The 27,330-nt window shown below is 32.1% G+C and overlaps 1 protein-coding gene across 3 annotated transcripts; it reads left to right on the top strand.

The window, feature by feature from the left end:
- Positions 1–18,719: 18,719 nt before the first annotated feature.
- Positions 18,720–26,693, top strand: LOC120088376 (patatin-like protein 2). Of its 3 annotated transcripts, none has more exons than XM_039045617.1 (6): positions 18,720–19,030; positions 19,109–19,293; positions 19,390–19,576; positions 22,305–22,469; positions 25,099–25,401; positions 26,269–26,693. In XM_039045617.1, the coding sequence occupies exons 2-6, from the start codon at positions 19,193–19,195 to the stop codon at positions 26,509–26,511; spliced, it is 999 nt and encodes a 332-aa protein (XP_038901545.1). In that variant the 5' UTR covers positions 18,720–19,030; positions 19,109–19,192; the 3' UTR covers positions 26,512–26,693. The 3 variants fall into 3 exon arrangements, with proteins under 3 accessions (XP_038901545.1, XP_038901543.1, XP_038901544.1); XM_039045615.1 differs by having other exon boundaries at positions 18,721–19,030; positions 19,112–19,293; XM_039045616.1 differs by having other exon boundaries at positions 18,724–19,030; positions 19,112–19,293; positions 26,290–26,693.
- Positions 26,694–27,330: the final 637 nt, after the last annotated feature.

Here is a 27,330-nt window from a genome sequence, read left to right as displayed (position 1 = left end):
TGCAACAGAGGCAAAAGCTTCATTCTTTTCCTTCTTTTCCTGCTGCCTTTTCCTCTTAGAGAACTGTGCTATATAAACTCTCTAAACCTTAGAGGTGCTATTTTTTCTATATTATGTAACATTCTCTCTAATAAAATTATTGTCCCTATGCCCCCGTGGATGTAGCTAACACACTGTTAGTGAACTACGTAAATCTATGAGTTGATTCTCTATACCTTATGTTTTCTGTAATCTTTGTTTATCAATTTTGTAACAACTTAAAATTCTTGAAGGATTCACTTTTATGCCTCATCATAATTACTAAAGTCATTCTTAAGTAGTCATCGATGTTATAGACAAAAAATGCATTCTACCTCCAACAAATTAAACACGAGAAGACCCCAACAATCAAAATGGATGCAATCAAGTGTTCTCTTTATCTTTATTTATCTTCACTGGTCTTTTCTTGGCCTTTGACCTATTTTTTCAGGTTCGAATTCACCCATAACAAAATAATTGAAAAATACTTTTTCATTAGTTCAATCAAATTGAATAAGATGCCATTTCATTGGTAATTATTAGTTTATTCAATCTGCAATAATTTCTCCAAGGAAGACAATGACTTATTATTAGTTTAATGGGAAAGATATCTTTTTAGTCCCTCAGTTTTCAAGAATAGGTGTGTTTGGTCCCTATGTTTCAATTTAGTTATTTTAGTCCCTCAATTTTACAAAATAGGTTTTAAGGGTCCTTATTCTCATTTTGTATATTCATTGGATATTTTTATATTATTTTAAATTTTGATATGACAATTTAAAATATATATATATATATTCTCTCTCCTCTCCTCCTCGCCTTCCACCATCCTTCTAAATTTTAGTGAGATAGGTCATGTTGATTAAACTTTTAACCACTCTTAGCTTTCATGAGAATATTTGTGCCCATATTCTTTCAAAAAACCATGGATCATTTTAACTATTAGATTCACACTATAATTTAAAAATGAGGAGAGCTTGATACAAATTAAGTATGAAATTGTACAAACTCTTTGAAATGATCATATAAAAATTTGTATATTTGCTTTTTTTGGTCCAAGCCAACTTAATAAAAAACAAGTTCTCACCAAGTGGATGATGTCGAATTCAATCATGGTCGGCTGGATCTTTAAAATTTCTTCCTTCCTTCCAAATCAATTTATTGATATAATCAGATATTCTATTGAAGAAAATGGATTAGTAAAGAGGAAAGAATGGTGAAGGGAGAGGAAGAGGGAGAGGAAGAGAAAGAGTGAATGAGAAGAGAGAGGATAGAGGAAATATACTTTTTATTTAAAAATGTCATATCAAAATTTAAAATAATATAAAAATAGGGTAATTGTTTTAAATGACAAAATTGCTAGAAATATTTTCAGTTGTAGCAAAATGTCAGAATCTATCAGTGATAGACAATGATAAACACTAATAAACATAATGTTTATTAGTGATAAATGATAGTAGTCTATCAGTGTCTATCATTGTTTATCACTTATAGACAATGAAATTTTGCTAAATTTGTAAATATTTTAGTTCATCTTGTTATTGCTGGAATATCTTGAATTTTTTATCTGGTACTTCGAACAACTGAGTACGAGGGTCTCGCATATGACCTTAGGGTGTAGAGAAGTATACTATATAAACTTTCTAAACCTAGTGACGTCGTTTTGTATTCTAAAAAAATCTCTCTAATAGTATTGTTCTCTCTCTACTTTGTGGATATAGCTAACACACTATTAATGAACCACTTATATCTGCGTGTCGATCTTCTTTTACGTTTCCTATTTTTATTTTCTTTACTTATCGATTTTGTAACAGTTATATATTTGAATATAGCCCTAAAAATATCTAATTAACTTAGAAAATGAGAATAAGGACCTTTCGAACCTATTTTATAAATCTGAGGGACTAAAATGACCAAATTAAAACTTTAGGGATCAAACGCACCTATTCTCGAAAACTTAGGGGCTAAAAAGGTATTTTTTTCCCCTAGTTTAATTATATGCGAGAGATCTTGAAACCCAAACTTTTTAGTCATATTCAAACTAGACTAGTTTGATTGCAAAGTGGAATATAGTATTTGGAGAAAAAAAAATTAAAAGGCCCATTTAGTTCAAGACAAAGTGGGCAAAGTTTTAGATAATCTAGAAACATGGCCAGAGATGATAACCAAAGGAATAAGGAAGTTGAGATGGAGGAAATAGCCTATAACACAATGATTAATTCTTCATCTAGTTGATAATGTACTTCGACTTGATGATGATATTATAAAACCAGGAGTAGTGGGCTAAATTGAGATCTCTTGACTTAAGTACATCTTGGCCAAACACGATTTAGAAGACTTTTTGTTTCTATATAGAATGCAAACACGTCAAAACTTCGAGACAAAAAAGGATTTAGAGAAGCCCTAATGATTTGAGGAAGGTCAAAATGTAAATGGAAATGACAAGTGAAAAACATAAAGCATAAATCAAAATATAAGGAAAAGAGAAGAAAAATGCTATTATAATTTTCGTACAGATGGACATTTGTTTAAAAATTGAGTTCAATTTTACAAACATGAACAAAATGGATAAGAAAATTGATAAACAATCTACTGAAAATGTACGTGAAGGATATGAATCAACAAAATGATGAGAATGCAGTTAGTAATGATGAGTCGTTACATGATTTTAGATGTTTACTTGTCGTATGGCTCCTCATAAACATTACTTAGAAGATTTTGTGGAACTTGTATGTAGCAAGGTTTTGATGGACGATGATCAGAATTTAATTTTTAAGCTTTAGTATCGATCGAGTTGAAATTTTATGATGGATTGAAAGAAGGTGATATCCTCAGTTTGATTTGTTCCATTTTTAAAGATATACTTAATTTCTTTTAGACAAATTGATGAAGGAGGTTTTAGTTGTGAGTTAGAGAAATTGGAGGTGTTCTTAAGATTTATAGTTTCACTTATGAAGATGATAGGTACTCGTAGAAATTACTTGCATTAATGGAACCCTCAACGGTAGTTTATTGTGCAAATATTAGTTTTAGGATAAGATGATAAATAAAAGTCTTAGGATGGGATGAGGTGGTAATTGCGAAATCTGACGGATTCAGAGGAGGCAATTGTTTTAGCAACGACTACGATGGGTACTGGAAAGGAAATTTGATGCAACAGAAGGCAGTGGAGATGAAGTGGAAGGAGAAGTCTGCGATGGATGTCTTGGGATTTATGTTCTAAATCTCGTACTCTGTAAATTGTAAACAAATTATTTAATTTATAAAAGTGTTATTTTCTATAAATAAAGTGTTATTTATTAATTGCATAACTCAAATCCAATAAACTAAGATTCAAGGTTATTTATTGTAACTCGAATAGTATGTAGTTGACATACAAGTTGATTGAATTCAAGTAATAATCTAAAAGGTCTGTAGTATATGGATAAGGTTAGGTGTCTTATCCCTAGATACACTCACTTTATAAGGGTTACAAATATGGTAAGTGTTACAAATAGTTTGATCCAAATCGTTCATGTGGAGACATGTGAGTTGAGGTATCTTATACAATGTGTTTGTATAAGATTGGACCATATGACCGTATGAGGTAAGTGAGATCAGTGAATTTAGAAATCGATTATCTGATCTAACTTCTACTGTTCAAGTTATGGCTGCTATATAGGTACAGAATCTGCGTGGACCTAAGTGCGAATACTATTCTCCTTGGGAGTTACCTAGTCAAACGTCGTTGTCGATGCCATTTTCGTCTGCCAATACAGGTATTTCTTTAGAGAATATAGTNCGTCTGCCAATACAGGTATTTCTTTAGAGAATATAGTTAGGGAACTTTCTAATTATTCTGGTGAGTTTGTTCAGGAATGCCCCACGGGTAATCAAGCACCCCGGAGTTTCCAGCAAGATAACTTTTATTCCAAATATGAAGTTATAACTGAGCTTCGGAGTCTGAGTGACTACGTTGCGTAGATCACTAAGTCAGTTAGGAGACTCGAGGAGTCCTGGGAACCATCATCTTCTAAGGATGCCAAGTTGAGTAGTGGAGACACTCACATCGATGAGTCTGCCGAGCAGCTGGTTCCTAGAATTTCTGATGAAGGTAAGACATTGGATTTCTTAATGTGTTAACGTGCTAATGATTTTTCTGAATGTGAGTAGGAGTCTATTGGGTTTCACGTTGAAGCTCAAGCCCTTATACTGACGTCAAAAAATCATTCAAAGCTTTCTCGCGTCTGTGGCACCGAGGCTGACCTTATGAAAGAGTTCGCATGGACTGATTTTGACAACGATGTCTATCCCTTGCCATGCCAAGAACAAGTTGGTGAGGTTAAGTATGAGTCTTAGCCTTATTTCGAAGAGTCTTAGGTAATAGAGTTGAAGGCTCCAAAGCCTCGATCTGTTCTTTGTCCTGGAATTTCTCTAATTTCTGAATTTCACTCACCTTCACCTCACGAGTCAGTTGAGTTAGTCTTAGAGTCTTTCAATTTTTCCTTTTTCTTTTTTCAAAGAAAATAAAAAATTCAAAATTCGACTTGTCTGGTTCTTTTCAAAAGATGAGAACCCTTATGGCCTTACCAGGCTATATCGACTCATCCAAGAAAGGATCAGAGAAATACGAGAATTTCGTTGTGTCTTGATAGGGGACAGGTCGCGTCGAGCAACCGACGTTAAAAATTTTCGCTTCCTGAAGGTAGCCATGTTTTAAATTTTCTTTCCTTTTTTATTCTTATTTTTATCTTTTTAGGTTTGATTTTTTTTTTCAGTTAGTTTTTCTTTTCTTTCCTTTAGGATAGATTTTTATTAATAATAAAAAAAAGGCAAATCAGTTGCAATTATGAAAATAAAAAATAAAAAAAAGGCATTACTCAACGTGCTTACAAAAAATTGTGTGTGTATGCATAGATAGAGGTGAAAAGAGCTACTTTCGCCGTGTCAAGTTAGGGTCCTGTGAGAAAAGAGTGGATAGGTTCCCAAAGGTGGGATGTGAAAGATAGCCCTCTAGGTAAAATAAATGCTCTTTATATTCTTTTTGTGTGTGTTTAGGCACCCTTGTCTAAATGTTGCCCTCTCTTTTGCAAGTGTGGTATGTTTGATATTGATAACCGAACCAAAGTAGGAGAAAAAGTGATGAGGACCTTTTAAAACTTTTTCAGGCTGTGCAAACTTACTTAGCAAAACTCTAGGCTCACTCATGCATGAATAGATTAAAAACCATTTTTAAATTTGTGCTTCTTTGATTAATCATAATTAATTTTCGTTCTTGATTACAAATTTCATTCTTATTGACCGTTGAGGCTGGAGTAATAACTTTGTATCTAGAGCTAGCATATCTTCGATTATCTTATGTTCTATTTTATTGTGTGTTTTTGCCTTGCTCAGGACGAGCAAGAATAAAGTTGGGGGTGGGATGCATATAAAGTACTTTTTATTAGTTTGGGGTCCTTAAGCGCTGTGCTCGGACTATGTTCTGTGCTTAATTACTTTGTCAGCTTGTTTGCTCTGTTGTTATCATGATAGTCTATTATGTACTCTTCTTGTGATAAAATTTGCACGAAAGAACGTTAGAGATGCATGATCATGATTTTGAGTCCAAATTTTAAAAAAATTTCTTGTCTCTTGCATCTTTAAATAATTGCTTTTGTGAAATTAGTGTTTTGCATACTTATAATTGAATTATTTGGTTTATAATTCTATTGTCACCCCGAAAAGTCCACCTTTGACTTAGGAGTAACTACACTTATTTTATAGAAAAACTAGACAAATTGGATAAAATAGGACCTATTGTAAAAAAAAAAAAAAAAAAAATTAGGGTACAGTGTTGCGATGCTGCAATCACAGCGTTGCAACGTGTGAGGCATAACAATGTTAAAACGCAATTCTACAGTAGCCGTTCACCTTCTTCTCCAATTTTCATTTCGCTTCGACGCTTCTTCTCCCATTCTTCTCCATTTTCTTCACTCTTCTTTCACCTAAATCACATGTTCCTTTTTTTTTTCTTTAAATCTTCAAGTTTCTCCCTATTTCAACATTGATTTTATGGGTTTTTCTCCCAATTTCGAAATCTAAGCAAGTTTTTTGACATTTTAAGATTTCTCCATTTAAGGTAAGATTTTTGCCATTCTTTGTTCATTATTTCATATATTTGCTGAATGGTTGTGAGATTTCTTGATTTTTCATGATTTTCTTACTTGTTGGAATGGGTTTAAAGATTTGTGTAGGGTGAACTTTGAATGTATGAATAAGATGTTGGGATTTTTTTGTGTGTAGGTGAATTTGAGTGTGGTTGTTGAAAATTTGGAGTGAATTTTGGGTAGGGATTGAGAGGAGTGTGTGAGATTTTTCTTAGAAAACCAAGTTTTATGAAATTTCCTTTAGAAATCTTTATAATGGGTCCTAGGAGAGTGGGAAGAAGAGAGGCTAGCACCAGTAGGAGTGGGCAACACCTTGAATCAGTTTTTAAGCACCCTAGGTTTAGCTCGCAAGGGGCTTTGGATAGATATCAATATGTAGTTTCCAATAGGAAGCTAGTCCCCAAGAGCCTTAATCCTAGAGGCTGATTTTTACCCATACATCACTGTTGCCATACAGCAGATGGGGTGAGAGTCTTTGGTAGCCCATCTTGGCGAGGCGATGGTCCCACTAGTTAGGGATTTTTATCCCAACATCGATGAACATAGGGACTTTTGGTTGGTGATGGGTATTAGGGTCACCTTTTCGTCGTCACGCATCCATGAAGTCTACGGTTTACGTAACTTCAACGATGAGTACAATGGGCTTTCTTCTCAGCAATTCATCGAGGAGGAGGTGATAGAGGCCTTATGTGGTTCAGGAGTTTAGTAAGCCAGATCCAGAGGGGTGACTGTGAGATTTAAAGGGACAAACATGTTCATCACTGGCCAAATCTAGCATTCTTTTGTTTGTTCCAGATTGATGCCAGTCCTACGCCTTACGGATGTCACCAAAGAGCGGGTCAAACTCCTGTACTGCCTAGTCCAAGGGATGTCCATCAATGTCGATCGGGTCATTAGGGCTTCGATCCATCATTGTGGACGATGTTCCAATAGGCAGCCTAGGACACTCTAGCTTAATTACAGAGCTGTGTCGTAGGTCTGGGGTGGAGATTCCTGACAACGAGGAGAGGATGGTGCATCTTTATTAGGTTTGGGGTGAACTTCATTTATGGACATTTCCGCCTTTATTACGACATCATCGAATTCCAGAGCAATCTTAAGAGAAACCCGGACTCTCTTGAATCTGACTAAGGCTAGTCTTTTCCTTTTTGTGCCCTTGGTTTTTCTTTTTACTTTTCTTTTCTTTTTCACTTTTGTTATTTTTAGTTTTTCTTTTTAGTTTTGCTAAACTTTTGTTTGTTTTCTAGGTTTTCTTTTGTAATTTTTTCTTTTATTTTTCTCTTTTTTGTAGGCCTCTCAGAGCTTGATCTTGCGAGGAGGAGATGCCCGGCACCACCATCCCATGTGCAACCACATTCTCAGGGGAGGTTTTTTGTTCCCTTATCTTCTTTTTTATTCAGCTTTACTTGAAATACATTACGGACAATGTATTACTTTAAGTCAGAGGTGTTTGATAGCTCTAAAAAAGAGCTATTATTTCTAGCTTAATTCAGGCTCGAGGATTTTATGTGTTTATTTTCCTATTTTTGTAGGTACTGAGCAACCGAGAGGTAGAATTGGCAATTTGAAGTTGAACAGGGTTAATTTGAAGCAATTTGGAGGTGATTTGAGCATTCGGGCTTCAAAAAGGTCAAAAAAACCAAAATGTCCCTGCTTCAGCGTCGCAACACTCGTGATTTACATTGGCTTGATACTCACCAAACATTGTTAGACAGAATGGGTAGCATTGCAATGCTCACCAACAGTGTTGCAATGCTACGATGTTGAAGACGAAGAAACCCTCGCGCGCGCGCAAGTGAGCGATGCCTAGCATTGGACTTTTATGCCTAATGCTCAAAACCAGCTGCAACAGCGATGCAACGCTCCACACAGCATCGTGACATTGTCCATTTTTCTATAAATGTAATTCTTTCGATTTAGTTTAAGAGTGTGCTAAAAATTAATAAGGATAGACTGAATTTTGATGGAGGTTGAGGAGAGGCCCTATTTTCTTCCTCTCTCTTTAATTTCAGTATTATTAGGATAGTTTTTTAAGTTTGATTTTGGATTATGAATATGTATTGGATTGTATCTCGTTGGTTTGTCTATGAATTGATGAGGTAATCTTTCTATCTAGTTCTTTTCGTGCATTAATGTAAATTATTGAGTCTTTTTGCCCAAATTTTTGTTTTAATTCATAATTGTTTTTTCTTTAAATCTTGCTTGATTTTGAATTGTATTTGTGTGTTGCATTGACGCCTCTATTATGATTCCAATTCTATCGCTAGTTAATCTTGAGCTCGTACATATCCTAGTAGGTCGACCACGCTTTAAGTTTACCCCGGTAGCATCGATTAAATTTGTATGCTTGAGATTATGGCTGACCTTGAATCTTTACATTGCATGTTTAATCTAGATTTGAAGAAAATTTGGTTAATTGAACATGACTTTTCTTGACAATTAATCGACATAGTTGAATCTTAAAGCTTAATGCATGTGTTTCTAGTTCTTTATGGCTGCTAAGAACCTAATTGAATTTAGGAGCATGTAGGTTAATTAAGTCACGATTATTCTAACCTTAATTATTAATTAGGACGCTTGATTGGTTTCATATTAATTGATTGTCGGCCTTTGTAGAGATTAGTTAATTCGCATCAATTGGGTAGCTATGCATGCATAATTCGATGACATGATTCGCTGGCAGAAATCGATGATTTAAATTACATTGAATGGCTACTTGATCCGAGAACTAGATGAACCAATTATTGTTTCATTTATCCCATGCAATTTATCTTTCTTGCATTTTTCAAATTTTAACCAAAAACCAAAATCCCATTTTTACTATTTTTTTTTTCTGAAGTCAATTTTAACTTAAAATAAATAAATTCTTCACTTCCTGTGGTTCGACCTTGCACTTACCACTGTTGCTATGTTTTAGTAGTAATAGGAGTAGTTCGGTTTTGATCAAGTCTGGGGCTTATTAACGACGTAAGTCTCAAATCTGTCAACCTTTTATAACACCATCTTTAATGTCAGTTTTTAACCGACATTGTACCTCTATAATGTCAGTTTAAAATCGATATTAAAGCTCAACTTTGTAATAGTGTACAGGAAAATTCTCACTTTGTATTTTTCCAAATATTCCTCTATCTCTTTTGAATTATGCCACTCCCACAAGTGAGGTTCTTGCCAGGATAGTCGGAAAGGCATTTTGGAGGTGTCTACTATGAATTGCAATATTTTGTTCGTCATTAGAAGGCTTGGAGAAGATCTAAAAGAAATGGTCTTCAGAGGTATTAATTTTTCTCTCCTTAATTTAATGCTTATTCTATTCTATAGCATGAGATGCATGTTAATTTTAATTTTGTATTTGAAAAAGGCAATAGGATGACTCATCACTCGATATGTGGATGTTAAATAGAAAGCACTACCAACAATCGTAGCAACAAAAATACCAACAACAAGTAAACAAGTAAAGACACGCAACAGTTGGTAATCCCGTTCGGTGATAAACACCTACGTCTGGAGGACAGAGTGCCAGGAAAGATAATCCACTAATATTAAAGAATTAAATAGTTTACAATGTAGTACTTATTTATAATATCAACAGTGGCTCACGTAGAGCTTAACTCACGTGTCACTAGGCTCCCCCTAGATGTGAGACTCCCTCTTAACTGAACTTAGCCTCTTAAGCATGTTAATATTAGTATATGACACTTCGACACCCAATAGTGTGTGAGACTCCTCTCAACCTTATTAACAAATGCATGCAGTGATCGAATGCGTCCATCGCATGGAAGTTGCGGTGATCAAGCGAATGCGGTAATCACTTGGAGATTGTGGCCACGGAGTGATAGCCATAATAGAAGAACGATCACAAGATGGGTAGAATGCATTGATACTTCAGCTGAATCAAGCTCGGATGCATACCTTGGGAGTATCAACAAGATAAGACGATATGACATTGCCCATACCACGACAAAGGCAGTAGTGAGACATTACGCAATCATGATAGCTATCGGCATTTAAACCCTATAAATAGCCCCTTGGACCTTCATTTCAAAGCATCTTAACTTCTACCTCAAGGCAGAGGTTTGCGATCACAAATGAGAGCTTGAGCAAGATTTTCAGTGAGAATTCTTCACCTCCACAACTCAGATCGAGTGACGACCAGAGCTTTCGCCGAAGATAGAGCTCAAGAGAGACATCTCCACCATTCATCCATGGCACCACCGACAACCTTGACGTAGAATCCTTCATTTCTCTTCTAACCTCTGTATTGTATTACATTTTAGCTTAAAATATTAAGACATTTTGTAATTAATGCATCTCTTGATTTCTTCAATGCCATCTTCTTCATCATCTTTATCTTTATCATCATTTACCTTCATCGTTTATTTATTAAAGGCGATCGCATATTTAATCATGTTGCCTAGAGATAGGATGCATGTAGCAATCCACCGAAAGGTGTGCTTTGTGTGAGTATAGTAAGTTAATCCTCTGTGCTTGGTGAAAAGCTGTAGCAACGCTTGTCTATGGGTTGTTGCATTGCTTGTCTATAAGTTAAATAGTCGCGTCTAACTGCTTGAGAAGGTAAGAGATGGAGCGCACTAAATCAAACTATGCATTATTCCTAGAGATAGGCACAATCTTATGCTCGACGCAACCATGCACTATAGAGATATAGTCATGCGGCTGACCACCAAGAGATGTGTAATGCGTTGGTGTGACGAACTGGGATTACTGGAGCGATTTAAGATAATAAACATTAATATGTGTTAATGGTTGTTGTGTATCTACCAATTCTCATCGCAAGTCTTCTATTGCTCAATCTGTTTAGTTAGGAGTAGGAGTAGTGTGTAAATCCATTAAACTTTCTTCTTTTTATTTTTATTAATTGCCTCAAACGCATTGCTTCACAAGCATTATTGAGTGACAAGTCCCTGTGTTCGACCTCGGATTATCCGAGAAACTTGCGTTCGCGTTATACTTGGCGTGAGCATAAGAAAACTTATGATAGGAACACGTAGTCATTGCATACTAGAATAACGCATTTTCATTCCAACGCATGACCTCTGACGGATGGGCATAAACGCATAGCTTAAGCCATGTCTAACGCATGATTGCGTGCGCAACCCTACCCATCAATTTTCCTCCAACAATAATCATATTATATTTTTACCCTATAGTTTGATATCACATATTTACTATAGTAATTTCTCATCTACATGATATAAATCATATTTATATATAATTTTCTCCAAAATAATGTATCTTATACATTTAGTCAATTATATCATATATAATTAACCAGTCCAATTATATCATATATAATCAAACTCCCTCTTGTCAATTTGAACATTTCAAATTAACCCAAACACTGATTCTCGACTTTATCCAAGCTACCTAGAGAACCTAATGGACCTGTGGCTCGAACCTCTAACGATCCGTGAATAGTTGACTAAACTCTTTAGCCACGAGATCTACCGTCCGTTAACTGTCAGACATTTCACTAAAGACCTATAGTTGAACTCTTCTTACCACAGATATATTTCTGTGTCCATCGGATGTAACCAATCATGTGTACGATGACCCTTCACAGATGCTCGTAAGTACAACTAGGCCAAATTACTGTTTTGCCCCTATAGTTACATCTCACTTCTTAAGTACCATTGATTCCTTTAATGAAAAATACAACATAGTCCAAATATGTGTGAACACCTCACGGGCCAAGAAAAGGTGTGTGGCGTCACATCATTCAAGCCCTAAAATCAGCCTTTAAGGAGCTATCTATCTACTTACCCCTACTTCGGGGAATGAGTGAATTCCATCTTGTGTAGTTGAGTTCCCATCTCCCAAATTAGATGAATCCCCAAAATGGTAGGTTTGAATCATTGGCCACTCACACCCTTACAAATCAAAGGATCGCCCTCAATGACAGAAGTTCCCAACTCACTCAGGATTGATGTTATGTTACCTATAGTCATCCTAGTGAAGTGAAGTCTCTGTCATGAACGGTAGTATATAACGAGACGTTAACACTTCATGGTCAGGTCTTATACAAACTCTTTGTATAGGACGTCCCCGCTCGCATGTCCCCAACATAAAAGATCAGGATCAGATCATCTGTGACAAGTCGCAACACTTGTGACCATTCCACAAAGCGGGCCGCATCCGTAGCATTTCTAGAATAAGGTTTTCCTCCCATATCCATATACTGCAGACCATTTTGGTTATCACTCAAGACATGATCCACTTGTATGTCACCACATACATGCTTAAGTTACATACAGATAACCAGGGATTTTATGTTTATTGGTTTGTGGTAAAGCAAATAAAACATGTAACTGAGCAAAATACAAGATGTGAAGTAAATATGATATATTATACAACACAAGCATTTGTGCAAACTGATTACAAACTACAGGACACGAGACTTTAGGGCATCAACCCCAATAGTGAGAAGATCAGGCTTCTGAGACAATAGAATACCACAAATAAGGCGAGGAAAAAAATAGGCAAATTTTGAGCTGTGGACCCAATGTGACGTTTAGTCTGATTGATTACAAACACACCATAATTGAATTGTAATTTAGACTCAATCTAATACATCAAAGTAGCAAGAGTAATGGACAAACCAGATTTGTGCGAAGAAGAGCACTAATTATAAATTTCAATCCTACGCAAAATGGCATATTTAACACTTAAGCCAGCCATAGACAGTTGACTCTTACGTGGCCAAGAGGAACGAGCTCCTTTAGTTAACTTAAACACCAAATCTCTTAAAGAAGGATTTTGTTCTCTCATATTTTCAGGTACATTACAACAAAGAAATTGGATGACCACAGTAGCAGAGAAAAAAAAAACATGTCGCCCATCTGAAAATCTAGACTAGCTAATTCTCCAAATTATGAGGGAAGATTCACAATGAATTCACGAACCAGCTGAGGATAGTAGGGCCCCAAGTTCAAAAAAATTCTCTCAAGACCAACAGTTTGAATCTATTCCAATAAGCTCAACACATTCTTGAGTACGATTAGATAATTCTTTCTCATCCACAATCATTTATTTTACAAGATACTTCCACAGGCTTGCACTCTCTTCAATGTGAAAAGAGACTCCATCCAAAGGCACAGAAGGGACATTAGACATAAATGGTTGTGTTCTTTTGATATGAGTCGTGGCCTTAGTGAGTTGAACAGAGCCTGTAGCTTCTTTGTCTAAGCTACTCTTGAAACCCTAGTCAGAGGCTTTCTTAGAAGCAGATTGCTTAGAATCATGATTAGATGACTCAGAAGAAGTATCAACGTTATCATTACCATCCTCCGGAAATACCTATACTATCAACAACTTTCTTAGATCAAAGAGCAACAACGGGGATATCTTCTTCATCATCAGAATGAGTAGAGCGGGGAGAATTCTCTAAACTCGGGTCGCTGAAACCAGTGCCAATTCAAATTTACCAACATTTTTTACATTCTCAGGAGCTGCGGAGGTTAAGAAATTAACATTATCGGAATTTTGGTCAAGTAAAGTGGAAGACTCATACAGAGTATTGACATTTTCTTTAACATTTTGAGCCTTGTCACTAGGCCTAGTGCCAATAACAGTCGAAACCATAGAACACTTTGTGAATCAATAACATCGAGCACATTGGAGGCAACAACAATATTCTCAACCACAAAATTCAAAATATTTTCATCATGAGTATCTACATCTTCATTTCCTTCTCAATTAGTAGCAATTTCAACATTATCACAAACCGACATTACAATTGAAGTAGGAACAAACAACTTCTCAAATTCATGACAATGATCAAAGTCTCAACTCTTATCTGCATCAAGTGCGTTTTTATCATCTTGCCATTTGAGAAAAAGAGTATGATAATGATTTGTAGACTCAAGTCCCACACTATCATGATCGTTTTTGCATACACATCACATTCAGAAATATCGCATGATGAGGTGTCCAAGGAGATGTTACTAATAAGTTCTTTGACATTATCCTCTGAATCACTACTATCTTCATATTCAATATCAAACAAAGTTAATACATAGTCTTTGCTTTGTCTCTTCAGAAAAGTGGGACATCATATGACCAAATCCACAACACTCTCTCTTTGAAGTTCTTTTTCTTGTGAGAAAGTAGATTACTTGGCTTCTCAATTTCTTTTTTACTGCTCTGATATCTGAATTGATTGGGGGAAGTAGATCCTCCAGATTTTTTGTTACTATAAAAGCCATACCTCTTACCAAAATGTTTGAGCACGCAATTAAACTATTTTGAAAGCAATGCAATTGATTCAGCAATAGGGTATTCTGATTCTTTATCATCATCAATAAACTCTTCTTTAGCAGCAGATTAAAGAGTAATTCCTTTATTTTTCTTTTTGATTTTTCCATCGAGGGACATTTCAAAAGTGAGTAAGGAGCCAAATAATTCATCTACTCTCAACTTTGTTATGTCTTGGGCTTCCTCAATGGTAGTGACTTTCATGTTAAATCTCTTAGATAGAGATCTAAGTACCTTCCGGAAAAGTTTTTCTTTTGAAATCTTCTCTCCGAGAGCAAACGACTCATTTGCAGTAGGTAGAAAACGTAAATTGAATTCAACAATAGATTCTTCATCGTGCATTCTTAGATGCTCAAAATTTGATGTCACTAACTGTAGTCTGAACATCTTTACTTTAGACATTCCTTCATGAGCAACAAACAAGATATCCCATGCCTCCTTAGCTGAGGCATAAGTATTAATCAGTTTAAATATGTTTCGATCTACACCATTGAATGGCATTCAAGGTATGTGAATTTTTCAAAGAAGCTTCATCTTCATCTCTAGACAACTGAGCCTCTAGCTACAAGATTTCCTTCCCATCATCATTTTTGATGGTAGGATGGGATACAACAGCCTTCCAAGTTTTGCTATCAAATGACTTAAAAAAGGAAGTCATTCAAGCTTTCAAGTACGAATAGTCTGTTCCATCAAGAACAGGTAAATGAGTGGTAGAGCCTATTTCTTTGATCCCTTCAATGATCAAAGTACCTGAGATAAATGTGACATGCTCTTATACCAATTGAAAAAGGTAATAGGATGATTCATCATTCGATATGTGGATGTTAAACAGAAAGCACTGACAACAACTATAACAAAAAAAAATACCAACAACAAGTAAAGACACGCAACAGTTGGTAACCTAGTTCAGTGATAAACACCTACGTTTGGGGAGTAGAGTGCCCAGGAAAAATAATCCATTAATATTATTAAATTAAGTAGTTTACAATGTAGTACTTATCTGTAATACACTAATTACTATAGTGGCTCACGTAGAGCTTAACACACGTGTCACCTAGGCTCCCCCTAGATGTGAGACTCCTCCTCAACTGAATTTAGGCTTTCTCTAAGTATATGTTAATATTAGCGTCTAACACTTCACTACCTGATAGTGTGTGAGAACCCTTTCAACTTGATTATCTTTCTCTTGGATCAGTGAACTCCCTTCACTAACAAATCTTAGGTCCTTCTAAGATAGATAGCTCCTTCTCTGAAGCTGAATCTTAGGCTCCCTTTAACATTGAGAATCCCTTCTCTGGCAGCAATGGCCTAGGTTTCCCCTAAGACTGTGAAACTCTTCGAAGTGTTGCACTCAATGGATGAAGAACATACATAGCAGAATAGTGAGCAAAAAAGCAAGAACACGATGTAGAATAGTTTGGCCGAAGTACAGAAAACGTCTTGCTCAATTAAACAAATGCGGTGACCCTAAAAGGTCTGCAAAACTCACTTTAAATAATCGAATCCAATCAAAGAAATAAGTTCGTATTTGGAATAAAATGTTGCGCTTCGAAAAAGAATATATTGAACTAAATATCACAGACGGATATTTTCCAAATAAGGAAAATATTCTGTAGGAAAATATTCTGATGTCACAACTGAATGTTAAGACTTTATTTGAGACATCTGTAGAACCAATTCCTTAGTGAAAATTATAAAACCAACAAATCAAATCTCCAATAGTATTTATTTTCATCTTCCAAAATCAATAACAAAAGTGATTTTACGCTTCCGCTTTAGGATTCAACACCATCAGGGTGCTGGTGAGATTTGTCTTGCTATCTTTAGTTGGTAAAATTGTTCACTATCAATGTATTATCTTTCTTATATGCTCTCTCATTTATTGGGATTTTCTTTGGAGAAATAAAGTAATCTCTTCAGAAAAGGATAAAGAAGTTTTCCTTTGGCACAATGGTTGGCTTTTTTTTCTTTTTTTTTTTTCTTTTTCTTAAAGTAAACTTAAGCCTTCAAAATTACTTTTATGTGAACATTGTACTCTTTAAAACAAAGTCGAGTGAAATTTTCTAGGAGCACAAAATTATCCAAAGAGATTTTTAGACTATACATTCGAACTTGTGGGACCAATGGGGTGGGTTTTAACTCTAGGAGAAGCAAAAACTTTACAATTATTGTTTACGATTTCTTGAAAAAGTTGTGAGTTTTTACTTTGTAAAACAAGATTGGATGGATTTGAAACCTTTACATGTTGGGAAATTTTGGTTGAAAATTGAACTAGAAAAAGGATTTAAGGCCTTAAGAATAGATAATGACTAGAATACCTTAGGGACAATTTTATAATTTTATGTAAAGAAGCTAGAATTAAAAGACACCATACGGTTTCTTATACACCAAAACATAACAAACTTATCGAGAAATTCAACGAGACCTCGTCCGAGAGGGTGCATGCTAATTAAAGCAAGGCCTACTAAGATGTCTGTTTTTTTTTCATTAATCTCAAATTATTAATTTTAATTAATTAATGTATTAATGATAACAAACCTAATTTTATTTACTTAAAAATTTTATTATTTTGAATAATTCATAGCATAAAACTTAGAACAATATTTTAATGTCTTCTGAATCACCTAAATTGGAGTTCGGATGTAAATGCTTTTAAAATAAATAAATAAATAAATATTTATTTTATATTTTTTCTTTTTCACTTTCAATCTTTACTTTCCATTTTACTTTTTGATCGATCTAATCGTCCAAATCAAAATCTGATTTTTACCCTATTTCTTTCTCTTTTATACTTCATTTTCTCTAAAATTATTTCAACTTTTCACATTTTACAATTATCAAAATTAGCAAAAAAGTCACCATTGTTACTCTTTCTACAAGCTTCCAATTTTATTTCTTTTCATCTAATTCTTGATAGAAATTTTTATTATATTGTGAGAATTAAAGTGTGTGAGCTCAAATTTGTATATCCACTCTTTTTAAAGAGTTTTTATTGTATTATTTAAAGCTTCAGAAATATTGTAACGGTTGGATCATAACCTGTGGAAAGGATTGAGTTTGTTCTTGAACCCTTAAAAGGAACAAGGTAGCGGTTCGACTCTATAGAAAGAGTCAAAGAAGATTGTTTAATTGAAGTCCCAAGAGGCGTTTGGAAAAATGGATGTAGATTGTGTTTGACCAACCCGCTATAAAAATCATGGTGTCTTCTTCTTTATCTCTTTCCTATTTATTTTTGCATTTAATTTTAATTGCTTGATTTTTTTGGTTGAGGTTGATTGAGTATATTGTTACATAATTTTTATCAATCTTGTTATTTAGTCTAAATTAGAGTTTTTAGTAATCTAATTTAAAAATATCTAATTAGATCAAGTTAAACATTCTTTAAGAAAAAGTTTAATTAAACCCTATTTATTCTTCTAGGGTTACCATACCAATCCAACAATGTTATGGGTTGAAGAAATTACGACTAACGTCATATCTCATAAATATAGAATCTATTAGTTGCCTTTCAATATGAAAACTCCTCAAGAAGTATAATAGGAAAACCTCCAAAATCTCCCTCATTTGAAGGTAAATGTTACATCATAGGAGTAAAAGTTATATTTGTTTTTAAATATGATTTGGTTACATCTTAAGTAAGTTATATTTGTTTTAAGTCCTTTTTATTTGGTCCATCATTTTAGTTTTCAAAAAAAAAAAAATCTTAATCTCAAATTTGTGTTCTATTTTTACGAAACAAAATAATTTAATTTAACTATTTTTGTATTTAAATTTAGTTACCTCGTCTTGTTCTTTCATTTTTTTTTCAATAGTACATATTTAGATATTATGACAAATTCGATGAGTTATTTCATCCACACGAATTAACCTTTTATCACCAACACTCCAAACTCGTAAGAATAATGTATAACATAATATCAATGAACTATTATTTAACCAGTGCAATTTTTAATTGAACACAATTAATTCAAATTTGAGTTTGCATATTACTTTATTGTTCAATTGATTCCTTCAAGTTTATGTTTTCTTATTTTGGTTAATTGTTTTAGTTCAATCACCATGCATATTAATCATTCAAACATTTCGTTTTCTAAGCTTTCTTATCTTCAAAAATAAGAATCAAATTGTAACATATTAAATATTTCAACAAAAAAAATGACTAATACAAACAAAATACTAATTAAAGTTCAAAACTTGGAATAGATTTAAATTTTTAATTACATTTAAAAACGAAGGGAGGCATCTAGAGAGAGATTGCTGGCCTACAAAAGCGGACTCATCTATCCATTATTTATTATAGTATTAATTACCCACTAGTCACCAATCTTGACGAAAGGAATCGTACCTCCTTTGAAATTATAGAAACAAATCTTTCCTCTTTGGCTTCTTAAATATCACTTACTTCCGAGCTCCCATAGCATTCCATAAGCTTTAAACTTTCAAAAAATCACCCATATAATCCATATAACACAAACCTTCCTACATTCCGTCAAGAAAACCAAAAGATGAATCCAAATTTTGAGAGTGGGGAGCTCATAACAATTCTAAGCATCGATGGTGGCGGTGTCAAAGGCATCATCCCCGGAACCGTTCTCGCCTTTCTTGAATCCAAACTTCAGGTGAACGACAAAATTTTACCTTCTAACTTTCGAACATGTATGGTTTGTAAAGTTTTGAAATAATTTGAATTGACATAGTAGGAGTTAGATGGCCCAGAGGCGAGATTAGCAGATTACTTCGACGTAATTGCAGGAACGAGTACCGGAGGATTAGTCACGGCTATGCTTACAGCTCCAGACAAGAACAATCGACCGTTGTTTGCGGCGAACAAGATTTCGGAGTTTTACATGAAAGAAACTCCAAAGATTTTTCCTCAACGAAGGTGAGGTGTTGTTTTAGAGATATTTTAGTTTGGTTTTTGTTAGAGAATTGAGTTAATTTGTGGTTTGTTTTTTTTTTGGGGGGGATGATTATAAAGGAATTTTCTTGGTGGAGTTCTGAACTTGTTTGGGCAAGCCAGAGGGCCAAAGTACGACGGGAAGCAGCTGAGAACGGTGGTGAATGATTTGGTCGGAGATTTGAGTTTGAAACAAACACTGACCAATGTTGTGATTCCAGCTTTTGACATCAAGTTTCTCCAACCAGTCATCTTCACCACTAATGATGTAATCAATATTCAATTTTACCCTCTCCTTTCATGTCTATGCTTTTATTTTTTTCTCTTAAAATACACATTTTATTTTTATAATTTGTCCACAAGTTTAGTCTCAAAATTCGTATTTTTATTTTTAAAATTAAATTTATAAATACTATTTTTACTGTATATATTGATTTTTTTTCTTTTTGTTATCTATGTTTTTTAAATGTTTTAAAAAATCTAGTTAAATTTTGATAATTAAAGTCTAGTTTGATAATTATTTTATTTGGATTTTTTGGTTTTTGAAAATTAAGCTTATAATCACATTTTTCAACTTTAAATTTATTGGGTTTGTTTTGCTATGTACTTTTTACCAATGTTTTCAAAAATCAAATCAAGGTTTAATTTTTTTAAAAAAAACAAAAGTAGTGTTTTAAAAAATATGTTTTTGGAATTTGAAATTTAGTTAAGAATTCAACTCTTTTACTTGGAAAATAAAAATCAATATAGAAAATTAAGAGGAAATTAATAGACTTAATTTTAAAAAAATAAAAAAATGATTTAATTTATTTGTGTTTTTAGAATTTGGATAAAAATTCAAACGTTGAGTTCTAAAAGATGAAAATCATGATAAAAAAAATTGTGAGAAAAGAATATAATTTTTATAAATAAAAAATCTAAAAAATCAAATGATTAACAAATGAGAAGAAAGTTTCAATTTTGGATCCCTATCAAATGAAAACTTTCGAAAGTATTTAAAAAAAAGATTTTGAAGTGTTAACAAAAATGTTTTCCAAAATTGTTTTTTAACCATTGAAAAATCATCCACCTTGGTTTGAGCTAAGTTTCAATTTCATCCATTCATTTCTCAGCCTATGTCATCACAATTCTGACATTATCTTTTACTAATGTTTTAGCTAGCTATGTATATTATATTAAAACTTCCCGTCAGTAATAAATATAAGAAAATAAGTGTGCCTTTTGAGTGGATTTACCATTTGTTGACTATTTGTAGGTTGAGAAAGAAAAAGGTCATGTTTTGATTAATTCGAGAAAAATATATTTTTTCAAAAAAAATTAGATCAAAAATGGTTTAAAATATATTTTGAAAATTCTTTAAAAGTTTTTTTTAGTGTCAAACATTTTATCTTTTTTCTAAAATGTCTTATTTTTAAAATTATACACTTCAAAAATTAAATTAGACACATTCGAAATCTAACTCGAAACCACATAAACAGATTAATATAATGACTAAATTAAATCTTTAAAACTGAGAGGACCGAAAACATAATTTTTAATTTAATGTTTTATTTTAAGTTGTTATATTATAAATTTAGTTTTAATTTTGATGATTTTCTCCCTACAGTCTCTAAATTAAAGAAAAAATATTAATTAATTATAAATTTATTAAGCTAAAAATTTTTCAAAAGAACAAGCCAACCAATTTCTTTGTACCAAATGAATTGTTAATGTTTTTTTAAAATAATATATGGGTGGAAAATCGAATTTCTCACTTCGAAATTGAATTGTTAAGTTAATATCATGTCTTTATCGTCGAGTAACAACATCATAAAAAAAAAGTTTCTAAATAAGATTTTGAGTTTAGTTTCCATTTCGTCACTATGTTTCAAAATGTTATATTTTTAGATTTAAGTTTTGAGTTTGATTTTAATTTAGTCTATAGATTTCAAAATGTTACAATTTTACTTTTAAGATTTGAGTTTTGTTTTCATTTTGATTCATAAGTTTCAAGACTTTTATTTTTAACCTCAATCTGAACTACATACTCATTTTTCCTCTTTAGGGTTAAATGTCTATTAATTATATAAAAGAATAATAACTACTTTCTATCATTATTAAATTAGGATAAATTGCAAAACTTGTCCCTAAAATATGATGATAATTGTAATTATATCTTCATACTTTCAATTATAAAAACTGAGTCTTTAAATTTATACAACTGTCTAAATTGGACCCTCAAACTTGCATAATTGTATAAGTGTGAAGATTCAATTTTTATCATTCGAAGGTTCAATTTGAGGTTTTAATTTTAACACGTGGTTAAGTTTGAGGGCTTAACTTTTACCATTGAAAATTTGAAAATATAATTACAACTACTATCATAGTTCATGGGTGGCTTTGGTAATTTGTTTTAAAATTAAATTTAAAATTTCTAATATATATATATATATATTCTTGGAAATAATATAATTTTTGTCCTTAAGTTTTGGCTCTAATTTCTATTTGGTTTCTAAGTTTTAAAATGTTACAATTTTACTTTTGAAATTTGAGTTTTGTTTTAATTTGGTCCCTGCATTTCAAGATTTTACATTCTTTCATTAAAAATAATTATGAAGTGAAATTTTAAATTTAATTTTAAAAGTAATAAAAATAGTAAAATTTAATTAATTATAATTCATTTAGTTATTTTTAATTTATTAACCTAAATTAACACTAAAGATAGAAAATGAGTATTTAGTGAACAATTGAGATTAAAAGTGTAAATCTTAAAACATATGGATTAAATTGAAGCAAAACTCAAATATCGAAGAAAAGTTTGTGATATTTTGAAATTTAAGGACTAAATTAAAAATAAAATTTAATATTTAAAATTAAATATATAACCTTTTGAAAATTATAAACTAAATAGAAATTAGTACATTACGTAGGAATAAAAAAAAAAGTATTTGTTCCTATTTGTTCCTTTTGTTTCTGTGTAATTGTTTGTGAAATTATTTGTGGGTGTGAATTTGCAGGCGAAAATAAATGCATTGAAGAACCCAAGGTTAGCCGATGTGTGCTTGGCCACGTCGGCGGCGCCGACATTTTTGCCGGCCCACTTCTTTGAAACTAAGGACGATGTAACAAACGCCACTCGCACATACGACGTCGTTGATGGTGCAATTGCAGTTAATAATCCCGTGAGTTCATTTCTTTGTTTGTTATACCCATTCATTTTTATATTGAAATAAAAACGAAACAAGAAAAAGACAAAAATGTATAAAGAAACATCCGAACTTTTTCATTTGTTTAAAAAATATTTTACTTTTAAAAATTATAATATTATCCATGAATTTTCACGAACGTTACAAAATTATCATTGGAGTACAAATTTTTCAAAATTTCAAACAAAAATAGAGGCTTAGAAACACGGTGTGACAATAGCCTAAAATAATATAGAGATTCGAATTTTCATTTAAGATTTATATTTCACAATTTCAAGTCCTATTCTACCGTTGAAATTTTAAAGAATTTTTATTTCAATGGTCGTTTTCAAACATTTAAGGAAACTTTTGGAAGTATATGAGGTGATTCTAGGAAAATTTTTTAAGATATATTGTTATAAAGTTTAATGGTTAGCTACTTTGGTCCCTGTATTTTTGACTTTGTTTCATTTTGGTTCATATCTTAGCTTTGGTTCATATTGATCACTGTATTTTCAAATTTTCTATTTTTCAGTTCCTATATTTTAAAAAAGTAACCATTTTTGTCCCTTCATTTTCATTTTTTTTAAAGGTCATTTTTTAAGAGTACAAGAAACTATATATATATATATTGAAAGTATACGAACAAAAAAGTTAGGACTAAATAAATATTTTGAAGTATAATTATCGGAATCAAAATTGAAAGTAGAAAGAACAAAGTAGTATATATTAATTTTTTTTTTTTTATATAATTTAAACAAACAATTAATTTTCACTCCTAAATTTATGAAGTTGTATGATTTTTACCGTAAACTCTTGATTTCATCACATTATTGATATAACTAAGTTTAGCTTATTAATATTTTGCAAATTATAAATGTACTATATCTGTAATTTAACATTTCTTTAAATCCAAATCTCCATGCACAAAGGTCAGAAAGGGTAGGTTTTAAGTAAAGACGAGGGTGGAATTGGGCCCCAATATAATAATAAAAATAAAAAAATAAACAAATAAAAGAAGGATGAGATGGGATGCATCAATCTCCAACCAACCACGTCGGTCATTTAAGATAATAATATATATATTCGCTAAAAACTAAAATGTTTTGTTTTGTTTTTCTATTCCTACAAAATGCCAAATCCAGAAAAAAGTCGTCTTTGTTGCCTTCTGCTTTCCTTATTTCATCTCCTTGGCTTGGTGATGCTTTGCTATTATCTTCTTTTAATTTCTTCTCACCTCATAATAGAAGGAGGAAAGAGTAGGATAAAAGATTTGTTTTCTTCCTTTTCGAGTCATATCGTCCTCTCTTTGGCTCTTGCTGCTGTAAACCTTTTAGTCATGATGACTTTCGAGAGGATGTTTACCCTAATTGGGTTTCGTGTCTTCTTAATAAAGATCACCTTGTGAGTTATTACTTTTGGTTAATAATTTTTTTTTTCCAAAAAGATATCGTATTTTAAAAAGTATTCTTAAACTTTGTCATTCTATAAAAGAAATATCTCTATACTTTTAAAAGTTATAATATTATTCATAAATTTTCATAAAATGTTTCAAAAATATAGATTTTAGATGAAAATTAAGATATGAAATGGTGTGATAATAATTTAGAACAAATATTTGATCACTATACCATTTTTGGTCATCGTCACACAATTCTAAATCTTGATTTTGGTTAAGAATTCAAATAGATTCCAATGGTAGTTTTGAAATGTTTATGAAAATTGGGAGATAATATTGTAACTTTTAAAAATCTATATAGGGATGTTTTAAAATAAATGGCAAAATTTAAGGGTATTTGTTATAATTATTAAGTCTACATATGTGTATACACATACTGACACACATTCGTTCCTTCTAAACAAACTTCAACTAACTTAGACTAAGATATCATATATGCAAATCCCTCCACTTCCACATCTTATTGAGCTAAAAAAAAATAAAGAAAAACTAATAGCATACAGATGTTGGAGATGAAAATGGAGCATTTTTTTAATTTGGGAGATCAAATAATTTATAATTTGTTTCTTAAAATTAAACTTATAAATATTATATTCACCCTTTGATTTGTTTATTTGATTATCTACTTATTTCGAGTGTTTTAAAAAATCAGGCCAAATTTTTAAGACTAAAAAATATAGTTTTAAAAAGTTGCTATTGTTCATAGAATTTGACTAAAAATTTAAGTAATTAGTTAAGATAACAAAAAAATCATAAAAAAGAAGTGGTAAGAAAACAAACCTAATTTTTAAAAATTAAAAATAAAAATAAAATATTTATCACACAAGTTCTAAAAGGTTAAATTTTGAAACTTAAAAACCGTATATTGTTTAAATGAGAAAAAAAAACCTAAAATAACACATTCGCCACTTTATTTTTCTATTTCTTATTACAACATGCCAAAGAAAAAAAATAGACAATTTAATAACCTCTAATATTGTGGTATTTTTTTTATTTCATTATTTCAATTTTGATTGTCATTTATTCCATCCTTTTCCTTTATGTGCAAAATCTTTTATTCCATTCATATTCTTAGTGCTTTAAATTGATTAAAAAAAAAAAAGAAAAAAGAAAAAAGTATAGTACCATAACAATGGATCATTATTCTAAAAGTCATAAATTTGACAGACATTGGCAGCCATCACACACATAAATAGGGAAATAGCAGTGCATCACAATGCAAACTCAAGGCTGAAAGCAAATGATACAAGAAGGATGCTTGTTTTATCTCTAGGGACTGGGTTGGCTAAACATGAAGAGAAGTACAATGCAACACAAGCCTCAAAATGGGGTGTTCTTGGTTGGATTTATAATGGTGGTTCCACCCCAATTATTGACTTTTTTTCTGATGCGAGTTCTGATATGGTTGATTACCATGTTTCCACTCTTTTTCAGTCTTCAAATGCTGACCAAAATTATCTTCGCATTCAGGTAAACTCTATTTCAATTCCTTCTTTATATATGCTAAAAACCCATATCCTCAATTTTTTTAATGCTTCTTAAATTTTACTTTCCAACTGCTACATTTCATCTCAAAATTAATAGTTCATCTATTTTATTATGATTTTGAAGTCGCTTGATTTTTCTCTAGGGAGGTCTTCAACATTAATTGATTTGAAAATACATCTAAAATCAATGTAAATTAACCCAGATAGATAGAAATTTGTTAGTTGCTAGACTTAAATTATATATTTCTATGTAAAGTGGGAGAATTGAACCTTCAATTTTAAAGTGAATAGTACAAGTTTTATGTTAGTTAAATTATATTAATTCTACGAGTTTGAAAAACATAATTGCAACAAGATCTTGGTTTAGGGTAACTGCTCTTATAGTTTAATTAAGATGGAATTTGTTGGTTTTTTTAATGGTATATTGGAGATGGGAAATTTGAACCACATGTTTCCTGCTCGCTAACTCATACTATATGTCACAACGGAGCTATATTAACTATTTTAGCTAATTTTCTACTTTTTTCAGGTTGCAACTATGAGAGTTTCGATGAAAATGTAGCTTAATTTTATAAGTTTGAGTAATGGAAAGAGTCAAAAAAAAAAAAATGAAAACTAAGTTTGTGATAAGTACGACAGACTTCAAAATATTTCCACAATGGTATAGTATTGTCCACTTTGGACATAAATCGTCATGGCGTTATTTTTGGAATCACCCCAAAAGATCTCATACTAGTAGAGATAATTATTCTTAGTTATATACCCATGATTATTCCCTTTCCTAACAAACGTAGGATTTTGTTCGTACTACTAACATTTTGATAAAAGATTCTTCTGTTTGTAAGAGAAGATGGGCATTGTGTATGAACAGGATGACTCATTAACTGGGGATGCTGCATTAGTGGATATAGCAACTCCAGAAAATTTACTAAAGCTTGTGAAGATTGGAGAAGATCTACTGAAGAAACCAGTGTCAAGGGTTAATTTAGAAACAGGAAAATATGAGATTGTTGATGGAGAAGGTAGCAATGAGGAAGCTCTCACCAAGTTTGCAAAATTGCTTCATCAAGAAAGAAACTTAAGACTAAGTTAGCTAATTAGCTAAGACTTCTGTATTGTCTGTCACATGTGCTTTGGGATGTTTTTTGTATTAATTTTGAGGATATCTGGTGTGGAATTGGGATTTGCCCCCTTCTGTTATTCTTCATCAAAATAATTTATTTAATGAATTAAGTAATAAAAGGTAGTGTTCTATGTGGATTCACATGAACCATACATCTTGGATGGTTTTGCTGGCTAGCTCCTTGAAGTTTCATTTGTGTGGTTGGCCCAAAATTAAATAAATAATTCATAATAGGTTAGATTAGAAGTTTAATCTCTAAACTTTTGCAGTTGTCTGTTTAATAGGTTCATAAAAGTTAATAAAATAGAGACTTATTCGATACAAAATTAAAAGTTTGTCAAAGATATAATATTAGACACAAAATTAAAAATTTAAAGATTTAATTAGAAACTAAAGTTGAAAGTTTAAATATGTATAAGAATCATTTTAAATTTAAGAACTTATTAGATGAAACTTTTTGAAAGCTCACAAACTAAACTTGTTATTTAACATTGGGCAAAGAATTAAAGGTGTGTTACATTTTCGTTTGAATTTTGGAATTCAATTATAATTGGATTAAGTTATAAAGGGAATGGGACAGAATGATTTATTAAATAACTTTTGATAATGTTTACTAAAATGTAATGGAAATAAACTGAATTGTAGTCCTAGTGACCATAATACCCCTCTTCAGTGAATCCTCGTGGTGCTAAACTCTACTGCAATCTCGAGCATGCTTGCGTAGGATGTCCCTCGAGAAGGCAATTATTCCTGCACACCTTTGCTTGCTACAAACTCCGTCGTTACATC

This window comes from Benincasa hispida, chromosome 10 (genome assembly GCF_009727055.1).
Source record: "Benincasa hispida cultivar B227 chromosome 10, ASM972705v1, whole genome shotgun sequence".
Classification (NCBI taxonomy): domain Eukaryota; kingdom Viridiplantae; phylum Streptophyta; class Magnoliopsida; order Cucurbitales; family Cucurbitaceae; genus Benincasa; species Benincasa hispida.
The sequence above is the reverse complement of the archived record's forward strand: the minus strand, read 5'-3'. Positions and strand labels throughout refer to the sequence as shown.